Genomic DNA, 10,905 nt, shown 5'->3' with positions numbered 1-10,905 from the left:
GGTACAGGTTGGTTAGTTATTTAATGGTTTCAGGTTAGTTTATTTGATCTAAGACTTCAGTGCACGTTCGCAAAGATCAGCTGAAACAGATCGCTGGCACAGATCCCTTGCACAGGCTGGTTAGTTATTTAATGGTTTCAACTTAGTTTATTTTATCTTAAACTTCAGTGCACGGTCGCAGGGATCCGCTGACACAGATCGCTGGTTAGTTACTTAATGGTTTCAGCTTAGTTTATTTTATCTAAAACTTCAGTGCACGGTCGCAGGGATCAGCTGACACAGATCGCTGGTTAGTTATTTAATGGTTTCAACTTAGTTTATTTTATCTTAAACTTCAGTGCACGGTCGCAGGGATCCGCTGACACAGATCGCTGGTTAGTTACTTAATGGTTTCAGCTTAGTTTATTTTATCTAAAACTTCAGTGCACGGTCGCAGGGATCCGCTGACACAGATCGCTGGTTAGTTACTTAATGGTTTCAGCTTTGTTTATTTGATCTAAAACTTCAGTCCACGTTCGCAGGGATCAGCTGACACAGATCGCTGGCACAGGCTGGTTAGTTATTTAATGGTTTCAGCTTAGTTTATTTGATCTAAGACTTCAGTGCACGGTTGCAGGGATCAGCTGACACAGATCGCTGGCACAGGCTGGTTAGTTATTTAATGGTTTCAACTTAGTTTATTTTATCTAAAACTTCAGTGCACGGTCGCAGTGATCAGCTGACACAGATCGCTGGTTAGTTATTTAATGGTTTCAGCTTAGTTTATTTGATCTAAAACTTCAGTGCACGGTTGCAGGGATCAGCTGACACAGATCGCTGGCACAGGCTTGTTAGTTATTTAATGGTTTCAGCTTAGTTTATTTGATCTAAGACTTCAGTGCACGGTTGCAGGGATCAGCTGACACAGATCGCTGGCACAGGCTGGTTAGTTATTTTGTGGTTTCAGCTTAGTTTATTTTGATCTAAGACTTCAGTGCACGGTTGCAGGGATCAGCTGAAACAGATTGCTGGCACAGGCTGGTTAGTTATTTAATGGTTTCAGCCAAGTTTATCTAAAACTTCAGTGCACGGTTGCAGGGATCAGCTGAAACAGATCGCTGGTACAGGCTGGTTAGTTATTTAATGGTTACAGGTTAGTTTATTTGATCTAAGACTTCAGTGCACGTTCGCAAAGATCAGCTGAAACAGATCGCTGGCACAGATCCCTTGCACAGGCTGGTTAGTTATTTAATGGTTTCAACTTAGTTTATTTGATCTAAAACTTCAGTGCACGATTGCAAAGATCAGCTGAAACAGATCGCTGGTACAGGCTGGTTAGTTATTTAATGGTTTCAGCCAAGTTTATCTAAAACTTCAGTGCGCGGTTGCAGGGATCAGCTGACACAGATCCCTTGCACAGGCTGGTTAGTTATTTAATGGTTTCAACTTAGTTTATTTTATCTAAAACTTCAGTGCACGGTCGCAGGGATCCGCTGACACAGATCGTTGGCACAGGCTGGTTAGTTATTTAATGGTTTCAGCTTAGTTTATTTGATCTAAAACTTCAGTGCACGCTTGCAGGGATCAGCTGACACAGATCGCTGTCACAGGCTGGTTAGTTATTTAATGGTTTCAGGTTAGTTTATTTGATCTAAGACTTCAGTGCATGGTCGCAGGGATCAGCTGACACAGATCCCTGGCACAGGCTGGTTAGTTATTTAATGGTTTCAACTTAGTTTATTTTCTCTAAAACTTCAGTGCACGGTTGCAGGGATCAGCTAACACAGATCCCTGACACACGCTGGTTAGTTATTTAATGGTTTCAGCTTAGTTTATCTAAAACTTCAGTGCACAGTTGCAGGGATCAGCTGACACAGATCCCTGGCACTGGCTGGTTAGTTATTTAATGGTTTCAACTTAGTTTAATTTCTCTAAAACTTCAGTGCACGGTCGCAGGGATCCGCTGACACAGATCGCTGGCACAGGCTGGTTAGTTATTTAATGGTTTCAGCTTAGTTTATCTAAAACTTCAGTGCACGGTTGCAGGGATCAGCTGACACAGATCGCTCGCACAGGCTGGTTAGTTATTTAATGGTTTCAGCTTAGTTTATTTGATCTAAAACTTCAGTGCACGGTCGCAGGGATCAGCTGACACAGATCGCTGGCACAGGCTGGTTAGTTATTTCGTGGTTTCAGCTTAGTTTATTTTGATCTAAGACTTCAGTTCACGGTTGCAGGGATCAGCTGAAACAGATTGCTGGCACAGGCTGGTTAGTTATTTAATGGTTTCAGCCAAGTTTATCTAAAACTTCAGTGCACGGTTGCAGGGATCAGCTGAAACAGATCGCTGGTACAGGCTGGTTAGTTATTTAATGGTTTCAGGTTAGTTTATTTGATCTAAGACTTCAGTGCACGTTCGCAAAGATCAGCTGAAACAGATCGCTGGCACAGATCCCTTGCACAGGCTGGTTAGTTATTTAATGGTTTCAACTTAGTTTATTTGATCTAAAACTTCAGTGCACGATTGCAGGGATCAGCTGAAACAGATCGCTGGTTGTCAAGGGTTGACAATTTGTTCAAACACAGTAAGAGAGAAATGAGACACTGGCAGACCGACTCAGAGTTTCAAAGACGTGCGCACGGGTGAGAGTCTCTGAGCAGACTAACACACCGAGCACCGTTTACTCGCTTTATTTATAAGGCAAAATGGGTTACATAATACTTCCTCTTTCAACTGAAGAGGGGAGAGCTCAGGCATTGTCTTAGCTATCTAACTTCTGCACACAAACTGAAAAACAACGACACAGCAGTATTCATGCTTATCTGACATCGCAGACACTGAAGTAAAGAATGCATGTATATGTCCTGTCTTTGTCAAACATCTCACACACTTAAGCAAGGAATACATTGTGTTCTTTTCAACAGTAAGCTTTACCGTGTGAAAATATATAAACACTTGATTATAAGGCATACTTGTTTCTACTTGATTATACTTTAATGATTTAACTAAAATAAAAATTCTCTTAACATTCCCTCCTGATGTTAATATATTTCACATGTTTTACTCAATGCATAGTCACTTGTTAGTCACATTTTCAACTTGCACGTCATTCAGTGAAATAATTAAACAACAAGCTTGTCAAGATTGTCATAGAGATTTTCTTCTCTCTCTCCCACACTCAGCATACCATACTGACGATAGGGATCCTCCATAACTGACTGAGCCAAGACATGGTTTCCTAACATACGCTTGAACATGTTTGTCATTATGCTTCTCAGACATGGGATAATACAAGCAATGAAAAGGCAAAATAGTAACATCACACTGAAAAGGGCCAACAGGCCTTTAATCAGTAGAGATTTCCAAGAGCCGCTCAGCAGCCAGTCCCACCAACCTTGAGTATCGGTAACGTAGTCCTGCTGCTGAGCGTCTCTCAGTTGTTTCAAAACATTCAAAGCATTTGTCATGTTTAATGAATGGATGTTATCAGGTATGTAGGTACAACATGTAGTGTTAAACAATACGCAGAGACCACCTTTCTCTGCGAGAATGATGTCTAAAGCCACTCGGTGCTGCATGACAGTGATGCGAATTGCATCAATTTCTTCATTCTGTCCTTGATTAATGCGGGTTGAAGCATTTAAAAATAATCCAAAACGATAGTCCAGGGTTTCTATCCGTAGTGCGTGTTTCCCTACTCCTATCCATGGAAACAAAGCGTGTATTACCTTCTGGCTCTTGGTCCAGAGTTTGAAGTCATCTGGTACATCAGAACCAAGATATGGATCATGGGGCTTGAGGCCTGTGCTACGTTTAGCTCTGGTGTTGCTGTTCACTGACATCTTAAAGGTGTGGTCAGATACCAGAACAGGGGCACAGAGTCCGGTGCTGTTTGGTGGCAGCATGAAATAGACTTTCAGGCCACACGCCCAAGCTGCGCCCTGTACCCAGTATGTACCTGTCGATGAGCCGATGCCATCCCAATCTGGTGCCACCAGGATCATGGAGCAGTTTCGGTTTTGTCCTAATTTCTTCAGACCCTGGGGCGTACCTGTTTGTCCGGTTGCTCCTGTGAAGTTAAAGCACACTGGGTGTTGTATGTCAGGTGGCAAAACAACTGAGAATGATTTCAGTTTTCTATGGCTGACGTTTATATGCACCCAGTAGGCTTCATTGCAGGTGTAGTTTATATTTGGGTACTGGTGGGTGCAGTTTGTTATGTTGTAGATTAAAGACTTTACACTCTGTGGGACTATATATTGTGTAGTGTTGTGGCATGTGTTGCTGTTTTGGTCCTTTATGGATCCACCTATCACCATCACAGGTTTTCCTGGTGTTGAGCAGGTCCCGGTAATGGCTTTGTCATATATGCAGAGTGCTTCAGCCTTGGTTGGGGGTTTTCCATACACTGTGGCATGGAGTGCTGTCGTGGGCATATGTGAGCAGACATAGCAGTTTGCGGCATTGTCTTCTCTGTGCACTCTGTCATGGACATACCGGTACCATGCATTGTTCAGCCACGGGTGGTTGTGTTCTTTGTCTATCTCCTTCAGGTGCGAGTTGTCGTGGGTCCACCTCTTAGGTCGGAGAATAATTGGTACTGTCTTGTGGGTTCCACTGGGCATCAACCAAAAGAGTGTCGTCATCAGGAGGATAGCCATTAGACAGAATATGTAGCACATGAGTAGTTTTCGTTTGATGTCACAAGCGCCCAAGCACAACAGCTTTGGGGCTGGAACTGGTGCTAGCATTGATTCTGAAGCTGGTTCTTCTTCTGGATTTATCAGGTTGTTTTCCTCAGTCATCTTGTTGAGATTTTATTCAGGCGTCCCTGGTGTTATTATTGGTTCTGCTCTTCGGTGGGATAGGTCAGTCTGATCTTCAGGGCGACCAGGCACACCCGAGCTCCCACGTGAGTAGCACTGCCGAGGAAGCACAGGGCGGGAAACCCGTTCAGCCCTGTCCTCCAGCAGGGGTTCACGTAAGAGTCAGGGGAACCGGCGTCTTATTGTGGTGCAAACACTTTCTTCACGTGGGATTGATGAATCCACGAAACTCGTTCGGCTATCTTACACGCTGTGGGTGTGGTAAGTAGCACCTGGAAGGGACCTTCCCACTTTGGAGCACTCCAGTTTTTCCGCTGGAGGACTTTAATCAGAATCCAATCACCGGGGTTCAACCTGCAAGAAACTGAAGAAAAGTCACTCGGCAGTTGATTGCTTAATCTCACTTCTTTATTCTCAAATAGTTTTGTCATCCATTCTGCCATTGTTGTTTCTGCAATAGATTTATTAATTGGCTCACTCATTATGGGGAGTGGAAAATGTCTGCCATGTACGATTTCAAATGGCGTTAGACCACCTGTTCCTTGAGTTATTCTCATCCATAATTTAACCAAGCTTAGACATTCAGGCCAAGGTTTTTTAGTCTCTTCCATACATTTCCTCAACCTTTGTTTAATTGTGCCGTTAGTTCTCTCGACTAATCCTGCACTTTGTGGATGATAAGAACAGTGATGTTTTATGCTGAAGCCTAAAGCTTCAGAAACTTTACTTATTACTTCATTTACAAAATGTGTGCCATTGTCTGATCTTATCAGAGATGGAATACCGTACGTTGGAATAAAATGATTACATAGACATTTTGCTACTGATATTGCATCTGCTTTTTTCACTGGGTATATTTCTGGCCACTTGGAAAATACATCAATTATCACAAGTGCATATTTGGAGGATTGTGATTCATTTAATTCTATGAAATCCATGTGGACAGTGTGAAATGGATGCGGTGGTATAGGGAAATGCCCTCGCTTTGGACGTAGATTTCCCTGTGCGTTGTGTCTTTGGCAAATCATACATGTTCTGATAAACTCTTGTGCTGAACTTTCAAAATTTTTTGTATAGAATTGTTTATTAAGAATATTAATCATCCCTCCTGATGACACATGAGTTTTCCCATGTGTCACTAAAGCAGCAGTTCTATGCAAAGATTTTGGAAGCACTGGTTTGCCATTACACATCATAAGGTTGTCTTTTAATTCTGCTCCATCTTTCACCCAAGATTTTTGTTCACTCAGCGATGCTGTTTTCTGTGCATCTGCTAGTATTTCTAAAGGTATTAGATCTATGGTTTCTGTTGTTAAAACATCAATTTGTTTTTCTGCAGCTGCTTTTGCTGCTTTGTCAGCAAAGTTATTTCCTCTCGTAATTTCTGTGTCATCCTTCTGATGAGCTGCACATTTGCATAGTGCTAATTCTTTTGGCAACGTTATTACTTCTAATAGCTTTTTTAGAAGGTTTGCATGTTGAACTGTGTTGCCTGAGGAAGTTGTCATTCCTCTGTTATGCCATATTTTAGCGAAATGATGAACTGCTGAATAGACATATTGACTGTCTGTGTAAACATTAACACTTTGACCCTTATATAAAGTACATGCTCTGATGACTGCGGTTAGTTCTGCGCTTTGAGCAGAGTTTGAGGAGCTGAGAGCTTTTGCTTCTATCACTTTATCAACAGTTGTGACCGCATAACCCACACAATTTCTACCGTGAATGTCTTTTGACGCTGAGCCGTCCACAAAAACATTACTGAAACTGCTCTGGGGGGAGCTGTATATATCAGTGCGAGGTTTTGTATCTTCCTCTAATTTTTGAATGCAACAGTGTTGTTCTCCGTCCAGAGAAGTCGGCAAAAGTGTACTTGGGTTTAGCTGGCCACACTTCTCTATTTTTATGTGTGATTGTGTAAGTAGAATCCCCACATAAGAAAGTTGTCTTGCATGCGTGAGGAAAGAGAGGTTCGCTTGGAGCAAAATAGAGGTCACTGCATGTGGGACTTTGATGATCAATTTATGTCCTAAAACAATGTCTGCACATTTTTTAACTGCCTCTGCTGCTGCTGCGCATGCCTGAACACAGGTAGGTAATCCAGCAGCTACAGAGTCAAGTTTGCATGAGTAGAAAGCTAATGGACGTTGTTTTTCTCCAAAAGCTTGAGTTAAGACTGCTTTCATATACCCTCCTGCACCATCAACATGGAGAACGAAAGGTTTTCCATAGTCTGGTAATGCTAAGACGGTACATGTCTGCAGTGCTATTTTCAAATCAACGAAAGCTTTTTCTGCTTCTGGAATCCATTGTACTTTGTCTTTTAATGCTAGATCTTTACCATAAATGAGGTTCTGTAGTGGTTGAGCTAGTAATGCGTATTCTGGAATCCAGCATCTACAGAAATTACACAGTCCTAAAAAACTCATCATTTGTTGTTTAGTTACTGGTTTTGGGGCATTTTGGACTGCTATCTTTCTGCTCTCTAACAGCTGCCTGCCTTGTCCTGTCAATTTGTGGCCAAGGTATGTTACTTCCTGGCTCCACAATTGCAGTTTATGCTGTGACACTTTATGGCCTTGCTCTGCGAGATGTTGCAAAACTGTTAATGTGTTTTCTTTGCACTCATCTTTTGTATGGCCTGTGATCAATATATCATCTACATACAACAAGAACTGCCCTGGGGCAGGGAGCGTACAAGATGACATTGATTTTCTCAAAGCCTCTGCATACAGAGTTGGGCTATTCTGGAATCCCTGAGGCAACCTTGTATAAGTATACTTTTGATTGTCAAAGGTGAATCCGAATAACTTCTGTGAGTCAGGGTGCAGAGGTACAGAGAAGAAGGCATTGGACAAGTCTATTACAGAGAACCACCGTTCTTTTGGTGTTACTTGATTTAGAATTGTGTGTGGATTTGCAACCACTGGAGGTATTTGCTCTGTTACCTCATTTATTGCTCTTAGATCATGAACTAAGCGATATTTTCCTGTATTAGCCTTTTTTACTGGAAAAATTGGTGTATTACACGTGGCTTCATTAGTTTTCACGAGAATACCTGCTTTTTGCATCTCTGCTATGACTGGTCTGATACCTTCTTTTGCCTCTGCACTCAAGGGATATTGTGGTTTTACAGGCCTATATGAGGTTGTAGTTTTCACCACTACTGGATCTGCTCCTTTTATTAGGCCTACATCCGTGGGTCCTTGAGACCATAATGTTTGTGGCAGCTTCTCTAATTCTGGATGTGCTTCAATTGTTAATACTTGTCATTCATCTTGCTCTGTTGTGGCTAAATGTGTGGCTGGTGTGGCTGTCACCGGCCAACACAGCGTTAGCCTCATGCACCCAGTTCTACGGCCTTTTTGCCAGTCCTCACACTCTATTTTGTCATATCTGTCCATTTCTACATTTCTCAGCACTGTGCCTAACTCAGACCAAGGCGTTTGGTCGTTGCGTGCAACAGATACATGAGGGTTGCATATCTTATTTAAGCGCTGCACTGCATCTGTCTGTAACACTGAGCATACTGCATTACCACTCTGTGTCACATACAGGTGTTGTAGGACTAGTTTTTGCGGTCCTAGTCTGTGCACTTGTTGATCATAAATTTTGTCTGGACCTGGGACATATTTATACCACAAGGTGTTGTGATATTTTGCTGGGTCCTGTCTATGTGAGTGCTCAGGTAAGTACATATTAGCTTTGGCCTCTAATGGTTCAAGTTTTGGTAAATCTAAGGCCCAGTAATAATTTGGCTCACCTAAACCTTCACAAACAAAAATATCTTCAGTTTGGCTCTGACTTTCAGAGAGTAGGAGTCTGGCTTTCATGCCACTTTCTTCAGGAAAAACTCCTATTTTTAATTTTGTTAAAGCATCTCTTCCTAACAAATTTAGTGGACAAGATGGATCATAGATGCACTGATTTTTGCAGGCACGGCCACTATCTCTATGTGACATAAAAAGGGGGTCGGTTAGATGCTGTTTTGTCACATGTCCTGAGGCTGATTTCACGATTAAGGTATCTTTTGAAGAGGTTAAATTTGGGACTTCTACTGTTAGGACAGTTTTACAAGCACCTGTGTCGCAAAGGAATTTTATTGGGACCCCGTTAACGTGCACTATAACGGTGGGCTTTGCTTCTGAGCCTAGCAGCAGTTGTTCAATGTTGTAAACTTCCCCTTCACTTGTTTCACTTCCCTTTTCTTGTGCTAGTCATTCATCACGGCGTCTGCGCCTGTCATCTCCACCTTCCTGTTCTTGGCTTACATTTCTACAGTTTCGAGCAAAGTGCCCGATTTTACCACAGTTATAACATCTCATATCTCTTCTATCTCTTCTTTGTCCTGCTTTTTGCTTTCCCCTACTTTGCTTAAAACCTGCCGTGTGTTGCTGTCCTGAGAAGGCTATAAAGCCTGTCTCTGGATCAATCATGAAAACTCCTTCTGTTTTTTCTTTTTGTTTTTGAATTTTGACTGCATGCTCAGCATATTGTAGGGCTTCAGGCAAGGTTCCTGTATTTTGAGTGACCCAGTGTTTGTCTACATGTGCTTTTATCTTAGGCAGTAGACCATTTAGGAAGGCATTTTTTCTTTTGGCTCTTTTCCTCAAATAATTCTTTTTGTAAAGCAGCCTTTAAAGCAGTTATTGATTCTTGATTGCATTTGCCTTGCCAGGCTGGGCAATAAATTTTATGTGGATTTCTCCACCTATTTGCACTGACTCTTCCTGCATTTGGACAGTTTTTTTCCAACCATCCTTCATCTGCTGTTAATTTTACTTTAGTTTTAGAGTTACCCATTTTGAACTAATTACGTCAGAACTGTGACACCTTCTTTGGCATGAAAAAGTGAGAATGGGTTTTCGATAACAGCCTTCTACTCTCCCACTAATTGAGAGAGCGGTTATCAATTTTACGTGATGAAGCACAACCCTTTTTTCCACCTTTACCAATACGTGAGTGTACACAGGAAAACAGTTTGAGAAGTGGTTCGACCGCGTATTGGGTCGTAAAAACAACTCACTCCTCACAAACAAAGCGCGTTTCTATGATTTTTATTGAGATTTTCCGTAGGCCTATTTATTTGTGTAACACCTTCACCTTCAGCCACTCTTCTTGAGTGACCGGAAACCTGTTCCGTTGCAGCCACTCCCAGAGCGACCGGAACTTTTAATAGCGATTTTTCTAGAATTTCGCTCTTGCCTGTCGTCTTCTTAGTCCCGCATGGACACTGAGATCTGTCGGCGTACCTAGGTTTACACACTACTTAAAGGAAAATCTCAATATCAACGTATTTTAGCGCTTGGTGGAATGCGTGTCATATTCACCTCTACTGTGGCGCTGCGTTTTAAGATCCGGTGCTCATCGGGTCCTGGAGCCGTGAAGGCCGAACGCTGACCGGAGATCGAATTCACGTTCCCGGGTTTTTCGTTTTACTGATCAGATTTCTTCCAGCGCAGGCGTCACGACGTCAGGATCCGATGGAGACCGTCTGTGGAAAACTAGACGTTAAAATAACAGTCAGTTCTCCGGCTACGAAGGACCAATTAAATGTCAAGGGTTGACAATTTGTTCAAACACAGTAAGAGAGAAATGAGACACTGGCAGACCGACTCAGAGTTTCAAAGACGTGCGCACGGGTGAGAGTCTCTGAGCAGACTAACACACCGAGCACCGTTTACTCGCTTTATTTATAAGGCAAAATGGGTTACATAATACTTCCTCTTTCAACTGAAGAGGGGAGAGCTCAGGCATTGTCTTAGCTATCTAACTTCTGCACACAAACTGAAAAACAACGACACAGCAGTATTCATGCTTATCTGACATCGCAGACACTGAAGTAAAGAATGCATGTATATGTCCTGTCTTTGTCAAACATCTCACACACTTAAGCAAGGAATACATTGTGTTCTTTTCAACAGTAAGCTTTACCGTGTGAAAATATATAAACACTTGATTATAAGGCATACTTGTTTCTACTTGATTATACTTTAATGATTTAACTAAAATAAAAATTCTCTTAACACTGGTACAGGCTGGTTAGTTATTTAATGGTTTCAGCCAAGTTTATCTAAAACTTCAGTGCGCGGTTGCAGG

At 42.1% G+C, this 10,905-nt stretch overlaps 1 protein-coding gene across 2 annotated transcripts; it reads right to left on the bottom strand.

Moving 5' to 3' along the window:
* Positions 1 to 2,596: 2,596 nt before the first annotated feature.
* On the bottom strand, positions 2,597 to 10,493 carry LOC146675748 (uncharacterized). 2 transcript variants are annotated; one of them, XM_085400716.1, is made up of 2 exons: positions 10,137 to 10,493; positions 2,597 to 5,170 (listed from the first exon to the last, which is right to left on the bottom strand). In XM_085400716.1, the coding sequence occupies exon 2, from the start codon at positions 4,783 to 4,785 to the stop codon at positions 3,103 to 3,105; it is 1,683 nt and encodes a 560-aa protein (XP_085256842.1). In that variant the 5' UTR covers positions 4,786 to 5,170; positions 10,137 to 10,493; the 3' UTR covers positions 2,597 to 3,102. The 2 variants fall into 2 exon arrangements, with proteins under 2 accessions (XP_085256842.1, XP_085256844.1); XM_085400718.1 differs by having other exon boundaries at positions 2,597 to 5,160.
* Between the last annotated feature and the right edge of the window lie 412 nt (positions 10,494 to 10,905).

This window comes from Rhamphochromis longiceps, linkage group LG3 (genome assembly GCF_057381845.1).
Source record: "Rhamphochromis longiceps isolate RC_006_pf linkage group LG3, R_longiceps_female_GT1.1, whole genome shotgun sequence".
Classification (NCBI taxonomy): domain Eukaryota; kingdom Metazoa; phylum Chordata; class Actinopteri; order Cichliformes; family Cichlidae; genus Rhamphochromis; species Rhamphochromis longiceps.
Note: the sequence above shows the minus strand (reverse complement) of the source record. Positions and strands in the feature narration are given on the sequence as shown.

Bases quoted from the DNA above. Each gene is read 5' to 3' on its own strand.
- LOC146675748 (XM_085400716.1), bottom strand. From the start codon at position 4,785: ATGACTGAGGAAAACAACCTGATAAATCCAGAAGAAGAACCAGCTTCA.